The 20,776-nt window shown below is 39.0% G+C and overlaps 4 protein-coding genes across 9 annotated transcripts in view; 1 reads left to right on the top strand and 3 right to left on the bottom strand.

Annotated features, from left to right (window-relative positions):
• The window catches only part of LOC129099537 (collagen alpha-1(XX) chain), a 33,596-nt gene extending 31,686 nt beyond the window's left edge, over positions 1–1,910 (bottom strand). The window contains exon 1 of the mRNA XM_054608792.1: positions 1,797–1,910. The gene's annotated coding sequence lies outside the window, so the exon portion shown is untranslated. The remainder of the gene's footprint in view (positions 1–1,796) is intronic.
• Positions 1,911–2,760: 850 nt separating this feature from the next.
• Positions 2,761–12,093, bottom strand: slc35c2 (solute carrier family 35 member C2). Of its 3 annotated transcripts, none has more exons than XM_054608796.1 (10): positions 12,034–12,093; positions 11,376–11,582; positions 11,041–11,191; positions 10,512–10,575; positions 10,327–10,399; positions 8,450–8,618; positions 8,004–8,087; positions 5,834–6,009; positions 5,416–5,545; positions 2,761–4,594 (listed from the first exon to the last, which is right to left on the bottom strand). In XM_054608796.1, the coding sequence occupies exons 2-10, from the start codon at positions 11,484–11,486 to the stop codon at positions 4,464–4,466; spliced, it is 1,089 nt and encodes a 362-aa protein (XP_054464771.1). In that variant the 5' UTR covers positions 11,487–11,582; positions 12,034–12,093; the 3' UTR covers positions 2,761–4,463. The 3 variants fall into 3 exon arrangements, with proteins under 3 accessions (XP_054464771.1, XP_054464768.1, XP_054464770.1); XM_054608793.1 differs by having other exon boundaries at positions 11,982–12,071; XM_054608795.1 differs by lacking the exon at positions 12,034–12,093 and adding an exon at positions 11,759–11,968.
• A 113-nt stretch (positions 12,094–12,206) lies between these two features.
• taf13 (TATA-box binding protein associated factor 13) lies at positions 12,207–13,849 on the top strand. Of its 4 annotated transcripts, none has more exons than XM_054608800.1 (2): positions 12,207–12,278; positions 13,308–13,849. In XM_054608800.1, exon 2 carries the CDS (start codon positions 13,312–13,314, stop codon positions 13,687–13,689), a length of 378 nt encoding a protein of 125 aa, XP_054464775.1. In that variant the 5' UTR covers positions 12,207–12,278; positions 13,308–13,311; the 3' UTR covers positions 13,690–13,849. The 4 variants fall into 4 exon arrangements, with proteins under 4 accessions (XP_054464775.1, XP_054464776.1, XP_054464772.1 ...); XM_054608801.1 differs by having other exon boundaries at positions 12,212–12,278; positions 13,311–13,849; XM_054608797.1 differs by having other exon boundaries at positions 12,222–12,301.
• Positions 13,850–16,890: 3,041 nt separating this feature from the next.
• On the bottom strand, positions 16,891–20,184 carry tnnc2.2 (troponin C2, fast skeletal type, tandem duplicate 2). Its single transcript, XM_054609535.1, has 6 exons — positions 20,108–20,184; positions 19,040–19,091; positions 18,678–18,821; positions 17,726–17,840; positions 17,475–17,611; positions 16,891–16,997 (listed from the first exon to the last, which is right to left on the bottom strand). Exons 1-6 carry the CDS (start codon positions 20,108–20,110, stop codon positions 16,966–16,968), a joined length of 483 nt encoding a protein of 160 aa, XP_054465510.1. The 5' UTR covers positions 20,111–20,184; the 3' UTR covers positions 16,891–16,965.
• Positions 20,185–20,776: the final 592 nt, after the last annotated feature.

Here is a 20,776-nt window from a genome sequence, read left to right on the forward strand (position 1 = left end):
AAATGGTTCACTGGGTTTTGAAAAGGTTTCATGCCAGTTTTTTGAATTTTTTTATTTTACCTGGAACCAACAAATGTAACGTGTCACCCTTTCCCATGGGAACTCTTTTATGGCTGACCCAGACCACAGGTGCTTCAGTGCTGGTCCCTATTAGAGACCTTAAACTTCACACAGCTAATGACACACACAAGGCTGTAATATTAACAGACACGCAGTACTTTCAGAGGCCATAAAACTAACACGCCTCACTCTGAGAGCTCGCACATCTACACTGAATGCCTGCAACTAATTCTGCATCCTTTGATTGCATTTAGTACATCATTAGAACGTTTGGTGCTTATTCTATCATTAAAACAGAATATTTGCAATCTTGGGGTTGTATATACTTTATAAACAGTTGTTTAGAACCATTTTTTTTAAAACAATTTTATAACATTTGTTGAATGTGAAATAATATATTGTTACTTCTGCTGGAAGTCAAGTTAAAACATAATATAACATATTAAATCTGACCTATCAATCAAAGCTTTTTTTTTTATGTGGAATCTATGTCATTTCCCATTTTCTGCTTTAATAATTTGCTTTAAATGACATTTCCATCAGTCCAAGCCTTACTACTTATATTTAAGACAGGCCCCCACTGAAGTGAGAAACTTCAAGCCTGCCTTAAAGCTTTTCAGACTCCCTGATATCCAGCAGTCATGTCCAGTATGTGACATGGTAAATGGTAAATGGACTGGACTTGTATAGCGCTTTTCTAGTCTTCTGACCACTCAAAGCACTTTTACATTACTAATCATTCACCCCTTCATACCCATTCATACACTGATGACAGGGGCTACCATGCAAGGTGCCACCTGCCCATCAGGGTCTCTCTAATCATTCACACCCATTCATACACCGATGGCACAGCCTTCGGGAGCAACTCAGGGTTAAGTGTCTTGCCCAAGGACACATCGACATGGACTGCCGGAGCCAGGGATCGAACCGCCCATCCTCTGAGCCACAGCAGCCGACCTAACTATAGAGCTCTTGTTTGTATATTTTCTCATGTTTCACATGTACCGGCTCGCCCTGAATGTTGCCAACTCTGACTTTATACTGTGCCTGAGCCGCATGTCGCACATATCTGTCTCCCGGCCCGTCAGACTGAGACGAAAAGATGGGCTATGTTTTGCAATGTCTTTTTTGAAAGAGAACGTTTTTCCTCTGTGCACTGGTAAAAAAAAAAAAAAAAGATAATTATAAACTTTTATTTCTAACACTTGTGGATGTTTCCATGTGAGAATTACCATATCCAGTGTGAAAGACATTGTATTAGTTATTAACTAATACAATAACACTGATGTTTGTTCGGTTATCCCACACTGGGAACCAAAGTGCTCTCCAGTCAACGCCATCATTTATTTATTGTGCCTTTAGGCTACTAGAGTGCCCTTGGAGTGACCTCACCAGGAAAAAATGACATCACCACAAGAGGAACTCTAATGAACCTTGCCAGTACCAAAGCAGATGAAGGAACACAGTAAAATGTGAAACATTTATTAGACTTTTACTTTTGACTAAATACTGCCACCTATTTTTTTTATTTTTTATATGTATATATTAAAAATAGAGGTAGCATATAAACTAAGCCCCCTTCCTCAGGTGGGCTATTTTACAACAGTTTCGAACAATAGACGGCAACTAAACTCTGCAGCAGTAGTTCACCTGAGAACACGAGAAGAGAAGAACCGCGAGAATTCTGCAAACAGCCTTTTTCACGCCTCGTCTTAGGAGCACAGGTGAGGTCTTACCTGGCGGTTGGGTGAGACCACGTTATCCCTTCAGAGAAGCCTCCACACGGGCATACCAGAGCTGTGGGAATGTCAACAAGCACCAGTTCCGCTAAAACTGTGAGCCAGTGCTATCCTGCTACATCAGCTTGTATCCGAGCTGAACTTCTCCGGGTGAAATCCGAGAAGCAGGGCCCTCCTGCCGCTCCGGGCTGGGCGTGGCACCCCGGAGAAGAACAGAAACACACCCGTCTGTCTACGCAGCACACAGGGCCGCTGCTAGTGAAAGCACACTGGGTTTGTGATCATAGAACTTCTGCTGCAGGACATTCTGGACACTCCATTAATGGGTGGAAAGGTTTTTGATTTGATTTGATTTGATTTAAATTTATTTCGAACATGTAAAAGAAAACAAAAAATATATATCATACACAAATTATTGATGTTAAACAAAATAGAAAGCATAATTCGATACATAAATGATAAATACTTGATAATTGTAACATGTTCGAAAAGGGGTGGGAAGAAGTTTACACTTATTTAATCCCATCCCTTCTCCGTAATTCATTGAAATTAACATTCCTTAGTCATAATAATTATTAACATTTTCATTTATTAATAAATATATATATATATATATATATATATATACACATATATATATATATATATATATATATATATATATATATATATACATACTATTCCGTAACGTATCCAAACATATATATTATTATTATTATATCTTTTTTTTTTTTTTAAATAAAATGTGTAACTTATATGTTCATATCAGATATATACTATAATTTCTTACACATTTGTCAAAAAAAAATAAAAATTAATAAATAAATTAACAAAATAAACAAAACAAAAAAAAACATTCATGAAAATATATAGATATTATCTCACTCAAAGGTCACTGGTCTATCTCATACACTTACTTTTCCTGCAAGACAAACAGATGTGTTGGAACTTGACCATCCCTCTTAAAGCTAAACCACAGGAATAGGCCGGCAGGGTTGGTAATTCAGCATTTATTGATGAAAAGCATGGCTGTCTAATCATAGCATAGATAACCACCTCTAAGTGATGAAACATTTACTATAATCCAAGATTTATTCTGAAATGAAACATGACTTCTTAAACAGGCTTAAATATCAAGTACTTCAGCTTCATAATCAGAGATTCAATTATGATGGATTTTGAAAAATAGCCCTTTAACGTAGACTTCTCGACTGCTGTGACGTAAAAAATAGGCACATTAAGGTATTTATAGTACTGATAATAATTACATATAGCCATTTCACATCTTCTTTAAATAACACAAAGCACTGGCTGGAGCCAATTCAAGTTGAGATTGTGTGAACAGTCTCCAGCCCTGAAGCGTGCACTTGAATTAAAGCTGGGGTTGGTAAACATTTTTTGCTACATTTGTTAAAATTCTCTTCACATTCGGACAACAATCAATGAATCAAATGCTCTGACACAAAATAAAAGTCCTGTATCTTTGGCTGTCATAGGACTGTAATAACCCCGTCCAATCATTCAGTTCGTTACCTGCCTGCCCTTGAACTCACTGTGAGTCACCAGACTTCCAAATACTGCTAACTTATGATCATTTTGGGGGAGTGGCTTTAGAGGGAGGTAGTGCTAGTTTCTCAGGATAACCAGTGAGCAGAGCTAAAATGAAATTGGACTAAAAATGACACTACACTACACTATAAAATCCCACTCAAACGGCGTTTCTGCCGCCAAACCTCCTATTAATTAATTAAACTTTAAAATTAATCAGCAATAATTTGGTAATCAATTTATCTTTAAAGTGATTTTTCAAGCAAAAGGGCTAAACATTCTCTTATTTACTTGCTTCTAAAAAAATGTGAGGGTTTGCTGCTTTCTTTGTCTTAATGTGATAATACCTGAATATCTTTGGGCTTTGGACTATTGGTTGAACAAAACCTGCAACCTGAAGACCTGAACTTAGGGTTTAGAAAAATGTGATGGGCACTGTATTAAATGGGAGCCCATAAAGAAGAGCAGCAAAGCCGTTTGCACAAAATAGGAATCTGAAGAACTATATTACACATCTACTATTAATCCAGTTTTTACAGGCTACATATTTCAGGAAGAGAAATGATGTAATCAGAAGGTATGGCAGGGTTACCGTGACACTTTAAATTCTAGTCAGTTTTTCCTAAACCAGATTAGTCTTTAAACTGTTTCTACATTTGGCAGCTTATTCTGCAAAGGCCTGTGTCACTTTACAGAAAGCTATAAACACACATATAAATATTGGCATATATAACAAAGTGTGAAGATAGTCCCACTGTGTGACAAGTCCCTAGCCAAGACAAATGACCCACTACAATTCAAGGTGTCAAAGTGTCCCTTTAACACCCTCTCTCTCCCCATACATCATACTTGGTTGACACTTGGATGCGTTAGTTACATTTTCTTAGCTCCCTTAAGGCAAAAGATCATAACTTGTGTCAAGTCCAGAGTTAACGTACAGCTACATAATGAGGCCCAGGCCTGGCCCGAAGACATGGTCGGTGGAAGAAAAGAGGAAGAGCTGAGGAGGCTTTTCCCTCTTCTGGTGGCAGTTCAAACGTTGCAGTTCAAACCATATGGTAGAACAGTTGTAAAGGAGCGAGTATTGTGAAGACAGTCTTTTAGTGACGCGTATCCTTAGTGCATGGTGATTTCCTGTTTCTCGTCTTCAGAAGCCGAATCGTCTCTGTCGTCTCCGTTCTGACGCAGTAATGGCAGCTCAAGCTCTGGGCTCTTGCTGTTGAGCTGCCTTAAAGACGGTCCCTTATCTGATGGAAAATATCACAAAAACAGACAGCAGTCAGCATTTCTGATCTAATGAAACATATTTGCTTATGGTGACTTGATTTGGGTGTTCTGGCATAATTTTGCGTAACCATGTAGGTGCAAAGTTTGACAACAGAACAACATTTATCTGATGAGGGGGGGAAAGTTTCTCCGTTCACCTTAAATCTGATTTTTAAGATTTGATAGTACGAACGGGATTCTGAGACATTGCAACGAGTTTGGAAGCCAATCATCCTCCTGTATGCAACTTACACAGGTGTGATGTGGGAATGTGAAGCCTGAGAAGCACAGTCGTAGACATCATGTGTCAAACAGTTAAACTTTTGAAATTAAAAAATATTCCACCCTCAATTTAGAAAAATGCAAAAATATGGGCATGTGGTTGAGAGGCTGCGGCCACTTCTGTATGTCAAAAGCCCGGACGCAGCATCAACTAACATGACAGCCACAGCTGATGACAGCTACCTACAGTAGCTTGGAAAAAGCGATATGGCATGGGGCAATGAATTTGATGAATTGATGGTCTGTTCAAGATGTTTACAACATTAAATGGCATTTAGAGCCATTTTCAGTCATGAAATGCCAATTTTCATAAATCTGTTAAGAAATGTTTACATTAACACCAGCATTGATGGGTTTTATCACAGCACAGTCCTATCATTTAGTTTACAGCTTTAAAAGAAAACATGTTTTATTATGCAGTTACTCTTTAATATTAGATTTGACTGATTTGACTTGATATATTATTGCCAATAGAAAGTTTAAGAGTATTGTGATTGAAAACAATAAAAAGAACACTTACTTTTGGAATAATATGTCTTGATTCCTACATGCAGTGAAATGCCACACAGACACATGGTGAATCCCAGCCAATTAAGCAAGCTCATTTTGTCTCCCATCAGAGCTGCTGCCAAAAGCAGAGTACACACCTCCTACAGGAAGACAAAACAATACATGGAATGAAAGAAAGGGTCTGTTAGAGAAGTCTGAACAAGTAGAACACTGCAGTCACAGTCAGCAAAAAAACAAGGTGGTTGGAAAAGCAGAGCTGCTAACATTTCAAAGCATGTCCAACTGGATTGTTTAAATGTGTGTATAGCGTCCCAAAAGAATCAAAAACTCACTTCTTAAACTCAGGTGTGTTATGTTCTTTAGCTTTGCAGCATCGTTTGACTGACTGATTCTTAAAGAAAGTCATATTACGCACGATTACAAAGTACCTTAAAGATCCCTGATATGGATAACGTGAGGCTGGAGGTCCGGGAGACGAGCAGGAACTCCGAGAAGCCCAAACCGAAGGCCAGTAAGCCGCCGATGCTCAGTGTGACGATGGAATACATTAGAGGATAGAGCTCCTTTGCCCGGAATAACTTCTCTGAGGTACTGAGGCTCAGCCCTGGAAACAAGACAGAAATCTACAATGATGTTTCCATGGGTTGGTTACGTGTCATTTATATCCATTCTATACCAGGATAAACCTAATTGACGAGCTTATTATACAGTAAGACAGACACCGCAAGCACTGCTTGAAACGGTCACGGTTTACATGTAAACTTACATTGGAAAGGAAAGATGCTGAGAGAGGCATCTTACGAATGTGAGATCTTTAGCAAGCAATGTTTAGCTGATGGAACGCCGTTTGTGTCAACAGTAGTCTGATATCGTATCATAGCTGGATTAACGTGTTCATAGGATTCCCTTTTGGTAGTGTGACTAAAATGACACTACCCCAACATATTTGTATGGTTCTGTCCTCTTTATTACTATGAACATAATCGCATTAACACAGTCAGGGTATGATGCTCACTTGGGCTCGGCCTCACTAAAGTAACGGCCGTGAAATCACGTTATGCACATTACGATTATTAGAGTGCAAAAAAATGTAGCTAAGAAATGATCAGCTTGGAAAGCAAGAGTAAAGAAATGTAAGTAAATGACATTTATTGCAACTATGGCTCTGTCTCAATACCAACACTTGGTAGGAGTAGTGGGTAGTTTGGTCACACCTCTGAAAAAATGCCTACATGCATTAGACTGAACCCACACATGATGCAACCTACATTTTGACTTTTGACAGGAAAAGCACTAGTGTTACTGATAATATTAACCGTGGCTCTGTTCTGCCATAGTGTCCCTATGAGCCCACATAAACCAGCAGCAAGGAGTAGCGCATGGAGTAATTTAAGGCTGCTCTCACACCGGCAGTTCGCTTCATTTGGTCCGGATCAAGGGAAACAAACTGACACATTGTTGCATTTTAGTTCTGATCCTGGACCTGTTCACGCTGATTTTTAATAAAAAAGGGACCAAGAGGAGTAAACATGAAGTTATACAGACTCACAGGTAGTTGAGTGGTAATGGAAGTTTATGCAACAACGCAATGCTTCTGTGTGTTTATGTTCGTTGGTGTAACAAGTAGCTCACGAAGACATCGCTGAATATAGGCAGCAATGATTAGACTGCAAGTGTTATGAATAATGGCTGATAAGACGAAAAACAGCATGTTCTAGTATGCTCTGATAAAACACTTGGGAGCTGTTGGCAATTACTGGCAATACAACACACAGGAAGACCCTTGACTATTTGCATATACCGTATTTTCCGCACTGATAAAACACTTGGGAGCTGTTGGCAATTACTGGCAATACAACACACAGGAAGATCCCTAGTTTGACTATTTGCAATTATTGTTTTCGTAGTAATTTGCCTGCACTATATTTTGCTCTGGTTTATGCTTTGAGATGCTTGTTTAAGAAAGGAGATGCTTATGACTTCTGGTTAAAAGCCTTTAATTTTCTCTTTGGATAAAAAACTAAATGACTGTAATGTAATGTAATTATAATCCGGAGCGCCTTATATATGGATTAATTCTGGTTGTGTTTACTGACCTCGAAGCGATTTTGTGTGGTACACGGCGCTCTGTCAAAATGTTTTAGTACGACTTTGGTAAACTACAAAGCCGCACCGCTTGCAGCATTACGGCGGAGTAATACATACTGTGCTTCACCATAATATTACAGTGTGTGTGTATAAGGACCCAACATGGCACCTGTCAAGAGACACGCTTACGACGCGGACTTCAAACTCAAGGCTGTCAGTCACGCAGGAGAACATGGGAATAGAGCAGCTGCGAGAGAATTCAACATTAATGAATCAATGGTACGGAAGTGGAGGAAGTTTGACTGACTGACTGTTTTGTTAATGCGCCTTATAGTCCGGTGCGCCTTATATATGAAAAAAGATCGAAAATAGACCATTCATTGACAGTGCGCCTTATAATCCAGTGCGCCCTATAGTGCGGAAAATACGGTAATGTAGTTGTGATAATTGGGACAGACCTTGTTTTTATAAAGACAATGAGAAACAGTCTCAGATTGAGACTAAACTCACCTTCATTATATAGGAAGAGGGGAAAGAGGCCGATGAACATGAGGGGCTGTAGGTGGAACAAAGCGTCTATTGGGTTCTGAAGGCCTGGTGGGGAGCACAGCACACAAAAGCAACTTTAAGAAGAGGAACATGTGGTTATAAACTTGCAGACTTTCTATCTCGGCGACATTAAACAACGTATTCATTTTTTAATTTGTATTCTATGGAGCATCTTTGGAAGGTTTCCCAGTAAGCTATCAATTCATTTTTATTCAGAATTGCCTCTGTTTTAAAAGAAGTGGTTAGTTCTTTTGTTCAACTTTTTTGAATAATTGTGAGTTGATTTCCGCAGGTGTGGGGAAGCAAAATTGTCATATTTGAATTTAGCTGTTTATGTGTCTAAAATGACATCAAGCAAAGCAACTATAACAGGACTGCTCCACACATATTCATGACCGAACACTGACCCAGCTCTGCTTTCTGCATGAGGACCTGAGTGAGGGTCCAGCGGATCCCGCCTATGAAGGACGCCAGCAGCACCAAGATGAAGCCCTCGAGGTTGAACTGGGTCGACTCGAATGTAAACATAAACAGACCACTGGAGATCAGCAGGACCACCAGGATCAGGAATGGGTTCTGGTAGGTAAGGTAAGGGACAGAAGAGAGAGAGAGAGAGAAAGAGACGGTGAGACACAGCAGAGAAAATAATGGAAGATGACAAAATGACAAGAAATCGAGAAAAAAAGACGGATAGAAAACAACATGTGAATGAAAAAAATAATAATAAAAAAGGTAAAAAGCACACCGATGTATAGAAATAATAAAGTTAAAGATGTACAGTACCAGTCAAAAGTTTGGACACACCTTCTCATTCAATGGTTTTTCTTTATTTTTATTTTTTTCTACATTGTAGATTAATATTGAAGACATCCAAACTATGAAGGAACACATATGGAATTATGTGGTAAACAAACAAATGCTCAACAAACCAGAATATGTTTTATATTTTAGATTCTTCAAAGTAGTTGAATGAGAAGGTGTGTCCAAACGTTTGACTGGTACTGTATGTCCTGTAGCGTCCTGTTTAACTAGATATTTCAGATATTAAATGTGACCATATTTGTGACTATCATATACACTTTTAATTATACTACATGCATTAAGATTTATTTTTACATAAAAGATTTGGAGCAGGGTTTTCATTGATGTATCACGTCTTCTGGCTGCCATGTTGCCGTTCCTTAGCTCTCTCGTGTCCATGACCGTAACTGAATTTGCCACTAATGATGTAATCAGTTTAACTTGTATCAGCTGTCCACGCTTTGCTGCTTGTGTTTACACTATAATCTAGTGGTAATATAACATCTATTAACTAATTAGCTAAACATCCTACACATGTTTGCAGTTCCTTCTTAAGACCCTTTTATGTTAAATGAATGTGTAACTTTTAACATTACTCAAATTACAGACTGCGAAAGGAACCATTACTTGAGCTGTGTACTTCGTCTTCTCATAAAAAAGTTAAAAATTAAACATTTTACCTTCAAAAAGTATGCTACCAGTGATGAAGGAGTCCTATTTCTCCCCTCACTGAACAATTTGCGCTTATTTCAGCTATCCAACTATATTTTATATTAAGAATACCACAAATATCTATACCTAATCTGTATGAATTTAAGAGGCGGCCAGAAGCTACATCAGTAAGAGAAAAAGAAACTTCAATCCATGATGATTACAGTCAATACTGCTGTTCACACAGTCTTTATACAGACAAAAGAAAATTAAATCCATGATGATTACAGTCAATAATGCTGTTCAGTCTTTATACAGACAAAAGAAAATCACAGGCTCCCTCGTAGAACCATTAGAAAGGTGCTCACAGCAGTAAATTACGCAGAAAATGTTCCTAATGGTCCCCATTACTTGAGGTACTGTAATGGCAGCAAAAGGATGTATTTTAAACTAGCTTACCTGTTGCGCTTTTGATTACGACTTCAGAGCTTGCGGCGACCAACTGTTAAGGTTGAGTTCATTAATGCTAAATAAGATCAATAGCCCTACTTATAGCTCACAAATGGAAGGTTCTATATTACCTGATACAAATTAGCAAGCTGTGCACAGTTAGGTGTGATTGGAGTAACGCTGAAATCAATTTTACTGACCACGAGAGCAGAGCAAAGTTTTTATCACACTTTGCATTTGATCACAAATGCCAGTTCCTCTGTAACTTGCATTATGCATTTCCTCAAAGTTGCAGGGACAGAATTATTTCACTATAAAGATTGGTTTAGTTTGGGCATTGTGTTGTCAACACATTATTGTGTAGAAGTTTTGGGTCACTCACCGGTTCTTCTAGTTTAAAAACCAGGGAGAAAAATAGGATAAAGAGAACCGCTGAAGACTTGGTCATGGTGTACCTGGAATGAAAAGAATGGAACAATCCACTAGCTGGGTAAATACAATACTGATATCCTTAAGTCTGTCAGTTCATATTGAAGTGGTATCCTCTTATCCGAGCGATAAACTTACAAGCTAATGGTGATGAAAAGGAAGCTCCAGTTGGAAAGTCCAATATCCAGTGCTGTTGCCAAGGCTGGGGACAGAATTTAGGACTTTTAGCAGAAAAAAAGACCTTGTAATTAATTATGTTCTTGTATCACTATGTTGCAAAAATTGATTGTTAATAAGAAGATAGCATTTCAAAAGGTGAAAAGAGATGTTCAAAATATCACATTTTGATATAATAGTGAAAAATATCACATTTGATATAATAACAGTGAAACCTACTCATTTTAGGCATAATGGCTGGAGAGCTACATTGGGATATTTACTGATTAAACAATACAGAAAATGGATAATCCAATCCAAAGTGTCTAGAATCTTCAACTATCCCCTCTGGTGTGATTAAATGTTTCTATCAATATGGACTTAAGTCAAAGTACACTTCACTGTGAGTGAAGGTGATAAGAGCTGACTATCAGTCCCATTTTCTCATTCTCTGTTCTCTGAAGACTCTGTTTTGCCTTCAGTTAGGTAAAACTCTCCACTACGATCTCACCTGTAGGAGCCACTTTACGGAGGTAGTCCTTCCAACCCAGAATGATGCGGGGTTTCCCTGTACTGCACTGCATGACCCGTCGCGTCAGAGCCGACAGGCAGAAGTTGATGGTGAGGTGAACCAACGTCATGAAGAGGGGATAGTGAAAGTCCTAAAAGAGATAAACGGACAGGGTCACCTAGGATGGCCTAACAAGGCCAGATGGTCCGGTGTCTCAGGGTTCTCTCAGGACCCTGAACCCCGAGACACCCGGAGAGATGACCAACCTAATACCTCCCCCAAGACACAACACTATATAGGTCACACATCCATGCGTTAAGACACCCTTCACTTACCTTCATCAGCCATTTGTTATAGAAGGTGATGCCTATAGAGAAGACATAGTAGAGGAGAACTAATCCAAAAGTGCGAAGCCCCCGGCAGAAGAACTGGACAGGGCACGCCATAGAGGGCTGCCAGCCAGGGTCAGCGGTCCAGAGAAGACAGCTACCATGGAGAGGTCAGCTCCAAACTGAATCTGCACCTCTTCCTAACACCCATAGCTGAGAGAGAGAGAGACACAAGGTTAGGTTTGGTTTCACTTCTGCAAAGTCAGTATACAGCCGAATAGTCACAAACGAGTTAAAGACAAAGTCAGCTGCCATGTAAGCTTAGTTCCACCAATAGTGTCAGCAATATCTCTCATGTTAACCAACAAATGAGTCACATCGTTATTTACACTGAGCTCACAGGCCAGCAGCAGAGGTATGGGTGGAAGTCACCAGCTGGTTGTTTGCTCCAAGCCTGACAGCTCCACATATGTATCTGCAGTAACTGTACGTGTCATATCCCTATGCTGACACCCATGTGCCAAAAGCTGTCTTTAAGTCGGCATCACCCTATTGCATTTACAATGGACACTGGCGTTAGCTGGACGGTGAGCGACAGAGTTCAATTGTCACCTTTTTTGATGTGACTTTGGCCTTTCCTCGTCTCCAAATGTCATGCGCGTACCTGCAGCAAAACAAAGCGAAAGCGCGTATCCGCTCCTGGATCCAGCTACCGTCAGAGGAGCGGGTCAGCGCGGCTCTGCGCCGGACTGTGAGGGACGTGTAACGGGCTGCAGGAGGGACTCGCAGGGGGGCAGTATTTCCTCCACAGACTACTCTTACTTCAAATTACTTCCGCAGTCGAGGAAACAGAGGCGGAAGTCAACAAAAGACCGCACAGCCTGTTGTGTTCCTGCGCCGAGAGGACAGGTACACTCCTCTGTTCATACCAGGTTGTTTCTGCACTTATTGTATTTATATTAGTTTGTTTATGCTTATTGTATTTATATAGTTTGTTTCTGCACTTATTGTATTTATATTTGTTTCTGCACTTATTGTATTTATATTAGGTTGTTTCTGCACTTATTGTATTTATATTAGTTTGTTTCTGCACTTATTGTATTTATATTAGTTTGTTTCTGCACTTATTGTATTTATATTATTGTATTTATATTAGTTTGTTTCTGCACTTATTGTATTTATATTATCCAAAGCGACTTACAATAAGTGTATTCAACATAGGTATTCAAGAGAACTACTAGTCACCAGAAGTCATAAGTGCATCTCCTTTCTTAAACAAGCATCTTAAAGCATAAATCAGAGCAAAAGTATAGTATACGAATACAATAAGTGCTACAAACTACTTTCAAATACGAATACAATAAGTGCACTTAGTTTGTTTCTTATTGTATTTATATTAGTGTTTTGAACACTCATTGTATTTATATGAGTTTGTTTCTGCACTTATTGTATATTAATTTGTTTCTGCACTTATTGTATTTATATTAGTTTGTTTCTGCACTTATTGTATTTATATTAGTTTGTTTCTGCATTAGTTTGTTTCTGCACTTATTGTATTTATATTAGTTTGTTTCTGCACTTATTGTATTTATATTAGTTTGTTTCTGCACTTATTGTATTTATATTAGTTTGTTTCTGCACTTATTGTATTTATATTAGTTTGTTTATGCACTTATTGTATTTATATTTGTTTTCTTATTGTATTTATATTTGTTTCTGCACTGTACTTTTGCTCTGGTTGATGCTCTTATGACTTCTGGTGACTAGTAGTTCTCTTGAATATGTTGAACACACTTCTTGTAAGTCGTTTTGGATAAAAAAAAGCGTCTGCTAAATGACTGTAATGTAATAATGTAATGTAACACATTCTGCTCAGAAGAAAGTAGTCCGTCTAACTTTCACGTTGTCCCACTTGTATTGTTTGTTGTGTTTTTCCAGCAGAATGGCGGACGAGGAGGACGATGCCGGGTACGACGAGGAGCTGGATGACGGGTCGGGCGGAGGGGACGGCGGCGGCCACGGGAAGAGGAAGAGGCTCTTCTCCAAGGAGCTCCGGTGCATGATGTACGGCTTCGGGGACGACCAGAACCCGTACACGGAGTCCGTGGACATCCTGGAGGACCTGGTGATCGAGTTCATCACGGAGATGACCCACAAGGCCATGTCCATCGGGCGCCAGGGCCGCGTCCAGGTGGAGGACATCGTTTTCCTCATCCGAAAGGACCCCAGGAAGTTCGCCAGAGTCAAAGACTTGCTGACCATGAACGAAGAGCTGAAGAGAGCCCGCAAAGCTTTCGACGAGGCCAATTATGGCTCATAAACCCACATGTGTTCAAAGCTACATCAAATTTCCTTTGATTACACTTGAGTCAGTTATTTTGTGATGTTTATTATCTTGTGTGTGTGTCAAAGTGTTGCACAGATGCCTGGGTAATGGTGTCTGGGACTGTCTCAATAAAGAAACTTACATTTTGGTTGAACATGCCCAGTCTCTCATGTCTATTTTCAGTACCAGAGTAGGTTAACGTTACCCGGACAGTGATATTTACAGTCTCAAAGTTGGTTGATCAAACCATAGCTCTTCAGTTGTACATGAAGTCTAGACAGTGTCTTACCTCAACTTGGTTACAGTGTTTTTGAGAGAGAAAAAATAGTTAAATTCTCTTCTTCCAGCTGTTTTTAATGCAAATGTTTGCTGTTTTCCCTATTCTTCTATGATTGCAAAACTGAATATTGAGTGTTAAAGACGTCACCTTTGACAACGGATGGAAAGATTTGACTCTTTTCTGACATTTTTATAGATAGCATGAGTAACTGATTGATCAATAAAGTAATCTGGCCATCATATGATACTGATACTGAATTCAAGAGGCGGCCAGAAGCTACATCAATAAGAGAAAAAGAAAATTCAATCCATGATGATTACAGTCAATACTGCTGTTCACACAGTCTTTATACAGACAAAAGAAAATTCAATCCATGATGATTACAGTCAATACTGCTGTTCAGTCTTTATACAGACAAAAGAAAATCACAGGCTCCCTCGTAGAACCATTAGAAAGGTGCTCACAGCAGTAAATTATGCAGAAAATGTTCCTAATGGTCCCCATTACTTGAGGTACTGTAATGGCAGCAAAAGGATGTATTTTAAACTAGCTTACCTGTTGCGCTTTTGATTACGACTTCAGAGCTTGCGGCGACCAACTGTTAAGGTTGAGTTCATTAATGCTAAATAAGATCAATAGCCCTACTTATAGCTCACAAATGGAAAGTTCTATATTACCTGATACACTTTTAGGAAATTAGCAAGCTGTGCACAGTTAGGTGTGATTGGAGTAACGCTGAAATCAATTTTACTGACCACGAGAGCAGAGCAAAGTTTTTATCACACTTTGCATTTGATCACAAATGCCAGTTCCTCTGTAACTTGCATTATGCATTTCCTCAAAGTTGCAGGGACAGAATTATTTCACTATAAAGATTGGTTTAGTTTGGGCATTGTGTTGTCAACACATTATTGTGTAGAAGTTTTGGGTCACTCACCGGTTCTTCTAGTTTAAAAACCAGGGAGAAAAATAGGATAAAGAGAACCGCTGAAGACTTGGTCATGGTGTACCTGGAATGAAAAGAATGGAACAATCCACTAGCTGGGTAAATACAATACTGACATCCTTAAGTCTGTCAGTTCATATTGAAGTGGTATCCTCTTATCCGAGCGATAAACTTAAAAGCTAATGGTGATGAAAAGGAAGCTCCAGTTGGAAAGTCCAATATCCAGTGCTGTTGCCAAGGCTGGGGACAGAATTTAGGACTTTTAGCAGAAAAAAAAGACCTTGTAATTAATTATGTTCCTGTATCACTATGTTGCAAAAAATTATTGTTAATAAGAAGATAGCATTTCAAAGGTGAAAAGAGATGCTTTTGTAATAGTTCAAAATATCACATTTAACTGATATAATAACAGTGAAACCTACTCATTTTAGGCATAATGGCTGGAGAGCTACATTGGGATATTTACTGATTAAACAATTCCTTCAAATTACTTCCGCAGTCGAGGAAACAGAGGCGGAAGTCAACAAAGACCACACAGCCTGTTGTGTTCCTGCGCCGAGCGGACAGGTACACTCCTCTATTCATATGAGTTTGTTTCTGCACTTATTGTATTCATATGAGTTTGTTTCTGCACTTATTGTATTCATATTAGTTTGTTTCTGCACTTATTGTATTTATATTAGTTTGTTTCTGCACTGTACTTTTGCTCTGGTTGATGCTCTTATGACTTCTGGTGACTAGTAGTTCTCTTGAATATGTTGAACACACTTCTTGTAAGTCGTTTTGGATGTGTGTTCAAAACTGCATCAAATGTCCTTTGATTACACTTAATTATCTTTATTATCTTGTGTGTGTGTCAAAGTGTTGCACAGATGCCTGGGTAATGGTGTCTGGGACTGTCTCAATAAAGAAACTTACATTTTGGTTGAACATGCCCAGTCTCTCATGTCTATTTTCAGTACCAGAGTAGGTTAACGTTACCCGGACAGTGATATTTACAGCCTCAAAGTTGGTTGATCAAACCATAGCTCTTCAATTGTACATGAAGTCTAGACAGTGTCTTACCTCAACTTGGTTACAGTGTTTTGAGAGAGAAAAAATAGCTAAATTATCTTCTTCCAGTTATTTTTAATGCAAATGTTTGCTGTTTTCCCTATTCTTCTATGATTGCAAAACTGAATATTGAGTGTTAAAGACGTCACCTTTGACAACGGATGGAAAGATTTGACTCTTTTCTGACATTTTTATAGATAGCATGAGTAACTGATTGATCAATAAAGTAATCTGGCCATCATATGATACTGAAAACAACATGACATTTGAAAATAGTTCATTCTGAGAAGCATACATGCTTAAACGCGTATTAAATTACATGATGGCATTACTTAACCAAACTCAGGGGAGCTAGACAGGAATTCCGTGCCTGAAAAAAAGTTTGGTCCTTTTATTTTAAAAAAATAAGTATATTTTTCAAAAAAGATGGACAAAAAGAAGAAACAAACAGATTTTATTGATATTCCTCAAAACAACTTTTTTTTTTTTTTTTTTTTTTACATAGACCATAAATATGATAGACCAACTACAAGTGAGCATGTGTTAATTAATTTATTCTGTTCAAGCAAGTTACTTCTTTGTACAGTGAAGTGGTTGACTGAATTGGTCTAAGCAGCAGGTAACAGGCTGCCGTTCTATCAAGATCTACATCTAGATCAGATCTTTACCAGCGTGGGGGGGGGGCTCACTGGTGACGGGGTACGGTGTCAGCTAAGCATCCATGGGCTGTTTGCATTCCCAAGAGAGCGAGTGAGTTTAGCCTCCCCCCAGCGACCCACGACGGGCGCCCTAGCTGTCTGTTGAGGATGTCTATGAGGATGGAGAGGAGCGGCAGTGAACCAGGTGGACAGGAGGGAGTGTGTGTGGGGGAGGAGTGGGGTGGGGGGTGGGGCAGTTTGAGTGGTTTAGTGGGGAGTCGGATGCATTCAGAATTGGGGTTCACAGGGACGAGGAGGACGAGGAGGAGGAATGTCCATGAGTCTTTCTGGTTTTACTGCACATTCTCCATCATCTTGAGGAATTCTGGGAAAGAGAAGCGAGATGGGACGGTGTCATTGAGACGGGAAGTTCAAGTTACAAACTGCACATTATCTTTACAAATACTTGCTGATTTTCATAAATTTCCAGAACAGAAATCTGAACATTGTATAATGCCAGGTTCAAAATCCTTTTGTTGACATATTAGATAGAAAACAAATGCTTTTTACAGAGGGCATTTTGGATATCTCTTTATATCACTTAATAAATCTGGAAAAAAAAACCTCAACAGCCACAAATACTACAAAAATAGTATGATTTTCTATAAATACGGCTATGAATGATACATGAACACAGCCTTCTGTTAAAAACCTTCATAATATAGATAAGAATGAAACTGGAAAGCTGTGTGTATGGAAGAGCCATATTCACTTCCTAAGACCTTAATGAGAAAACAAAAAAAAACTGGTAACGTAACACCTTCCATCATCATCATCATCATCATCATCATCCCACACGTACCGTCAAAGTCCAGCATGCCGTCGGTGTTCTTGTCTCCATCCTTCATCAGCTCATCGATCTCATCCTCTGAGATGGGCTCGCCGGTGCTGCGGATGATGAGGGCGAACTCCTCTCTGTCGATGTATCCATCGCCGTTCCTGCGCAACAACACACAAACGCACAGGATTGCAAACACGGGCAAATACTATCACACAAGAACATGATCATTACTGCTTGAACCACGCTCTGTACACAGTGACGTCGTGACGTACTTGTCGAACACACGGAAGCACTCCGCCAACTCTTCCTCGCTCTTGCCGGCCTGGTCCTCCTTTAGCAGCCTCACCATCATGACCAAGAACTCCTCGAAGTCGATGGTACCGCTACCTGAGGGGTTACAAAGGAGCCATGTGACCGATTAACAAAAGGCCCAAATGCCCTGCGCTCCTTTGCGACACACCACATGTGCGACAGGTTTTACGCACAGTTTTACGCACGAACAGTAAAAGGGAACACATGGATATAAGTGATTCCCGATCATTATCATATATTCCTTTTTAAGTTTTCAAGTGTTGCAGCAGCTCAACTACACAGACACAGACAATAAATACACATACTAAATACAACTACACACTATACAACTACACAGACAATAAATACACATACTATACAACTACACAGACAATAAATACACATACTATACAACTACACAGACAATAAATACACATACTATACAACTACACAGACAATAAATACACATACTATACAACTACACAGACAATAAATACACATACTATACAACTACACAGACAATAAATACACATACTATACAACTACACAGACAATAAATACACATACTATACAACTACACAGACAATAAATACACATACTATACAACTAAATACACATACTATACAACTACACAGACAATAAATACACATACTATACAACTACACAGACAATAAATACACATACTATACAACTACACAGACAATAAATACACATACTATACAATACACAGACAATAAATACACATACTATACAACAAAATAAAGATAGAATATAATGATTTGTATAATTCAAAGCAAGACCAAGACGAATTGTCAGCTGATGGGGGTCAATATTCTCTCTTTGCACATGTGTGCCTATAACCAGATGTGGAGCACCTAGAACAGCTGTAATTGCGCACTAAGTTGCCGTCACGCTGCGTTATCCGTGGCTCACCGTCCTCATCGACCTCCTCGATGATCTCATCCAGCTCCTCTCTCGTCGGGTTCTGGCCCAGCATCCTCATCACGGTGCCCAACTCCTTGGTGCTGATATCACCGCCACCGTCGGTGTCGAACATGTCGAAGGCGGCCTTGAACTCTGGAGCAAAAACAGATGAAAAACTGTGGCTCATCACTCGAAATATTATATGATATTATCACCACGGTCATAATGTTTCTAATCACTGCTCTTAATGATCAGGAGTTGTGGAATAAGAGGTGAGGTAGCTGAAAAAAACTATAGGCCTTTTGTCATTTGATTATTACTCAGTTACATTACAAGTACTAAAGTAACGCGTTACTGTAGCCTGTACTCACCAGCCAGCATTTCCTCGCTCAGGTAGGAGCGGGCCTCTTGTTGGGCGTCAGTCTGGAAGAGAAACAGATCACACCTTCACTACACAGGCCTCATTATCAATCCACTTAAAACCATTCACACTGAGCCAATATAAAAAGGAATATTACTAACAGCATGTGTAAGTGTTTAAAACATAACCAAAGCTCAAAGGAATGGTGCAGTTCCAGATAAGATAAGATAAGATAAGATAAGATAAGATAAGATAAGATAAGATAATCCTTTATTAGTAAAGTGCACACAAGAGACATAGTAGAAGAAGACAAGCTAAAAATACAAAAAATAATAAAAAATGAAAAATAAAAATAAAATAAAACAAGTATTATAAATAAGCAATAAAAAAAAACAGTAGAAAAAACAACAATAACTGAAATATTATATTTACAGACAGAGAAAAAAAAACTATTTTAACTATTTTTAACTTTTTTATTTTAACTATTATTGCACAGTGTAATGTGTAAAATATAACATAGGAATATTATTTACTGTATGATAAGTGTCGGTGATGACGACATGCTTTCACCAGAGGACGGCTATTTTCAGGCTCAACACATTAAGCTCGCTCTATATGGCCTGCAGACACCTAATCCTTGAGAAATCTGTCGCCTCAGCACAATCCGCACCTCCCCAGCTGACCCCCACCCAGATCCCCGTCTCCACTTACCACCACCTCCCAGTAATGTATTTGCAGCAGATGACTGACTTTAATCTTTTTATTTTATTATGAATTATATTCAAGTAAAATATGTATGCATATATCAGGTGTTTACAATAAAAAAAATTATTATTTGGTGGAGAAAAAAAAAGTCAAGCGATTTGAAGAGAAGCCAACAGATTCACACCCAGTGGATCTGTTGGCAGAAGGAAACATGCTTCCCAACAACTCAGCTGATTTGTTTTGTAAGACTTTCATATGTCTTGATTACCCCACTCAATAATCATCATTATTGCTTAATATCGAACGGCTGGTAGAGCGACAGAATTTGAAAAAAAAAAAAAATTGGTTCAATTGGTCAATTTGCTGTTCTTACCATGTTTGTGAATTTGCTTTTTCCCTCCTCAGTTATCCAAGGAAACAGAAAAAAAAGCCCAAAAGGAGTGGTCAATCCGTGTGCACCCCAACAGAGAGACTAGACGCAAAGTGAAGATTCAGAGACACTTTAAACGGGACGGACAGGTCCCGCCCCCCGCCTCTCCCAGGCCTCCAGATTTAGTATCCTGAACTTTTAGGGTTCTGGGGCTACTGCAAGCCAATCACACTTTGGAGAGGAAAAGCACCTTGTTTCTTTGAGTTGCTTGTGGTTGGAAAAGTAAAAGTTGTAAACTCTGAGTTTGTTTTTTTCTGTCTGACCCTGGTCAAGGTACAGGAATCTACAGGAAACAATGGAGATGCAGCTTTTGAGGAGAATGCAAAGAGAATATTTCACTGCCTGTCTTGTGGTTTTGTTAGGACTGAGATGATCAGGAGGTGGGGCGTGAGGAAGAAGTGTGACATTCTGTGAAAGAATCCACATTGAACAGCAGAATACATTCACAAAAATCCAATGAATGCCTTATGTTTCTCCCTATATGGCCTCTATATCTCCTAAAAGAACCAACATTTAAAAAGATATAACACTTAAACTAAAGGTCTTAGGCCTTGTAAATATGAGACATTGGTCGGGGAGCATCAGATTTTAAAGCAGGCGATGGGTTTTGTT

Source organism: Anoplopoma fimbria, chromosome 12, assembly GCF_027596085.1.
Source record: "Anoplopoma fimbria isolate UVic2021 breed Golden Eagle Sablefish chromosome 12, Afim_UVic_2022, whole genome shotgun sequence".
Lineage (NCBI taxonomy): Eukaryota > Metazoa > Chordata > Actinopteri > Perciformes > Anoplopomatidae > Anoplopoma > Anoplopoma fimbria.

Bases quoted from the DNA above. Each gene is read 5' to 3' on its own strand.
- tnnc2.2 (XM_054609535.1), bottom strand. The intron at 18,822-19,039 runs GTGAGTACAGGC...TTTTTGCTCCAG, and splicing joins GAGCGAGGAAATGCTGGCTG to AGTTCAAGGCCGCCTTCGAC. The intron at 17,841-18,677 runs GTGAGCCACGGA...GTAACCCCTCAG, and splicing joins CGAGGAGGTCGATGAGGACG to GTAGCGGTACCATCGACTTC.
- taf13 (XM_054608800.1), top strand. From the start codon at position 13,312: ATGGCGGACGAGGAGGACGATGCCGGGTACGACGAGGAGCTGGATGAC.
- slc35c2 (XM_054608796.1), bottom strand. From the start codon at position 11,486: ATGGCGTGCCCTGTCCAGTTCTTCTGCCGGGGGCTTCGCACTTTTGGA. The intron at 11,192-11,375 runs GTAAGTGAAGGG...TATCTCTTTTAG, and splicing joins ATAACAAATGGCTGATGAAG to GACTTTCACTATCCCCTCTT. The intron at 6,010-8,003 runs GTGAGTTTAGTC...TCTTGTTTCCAG, and splicing joins CCTCTTCCTATATAATGAAG to GGCTGAGCCTCAGTACCTCA.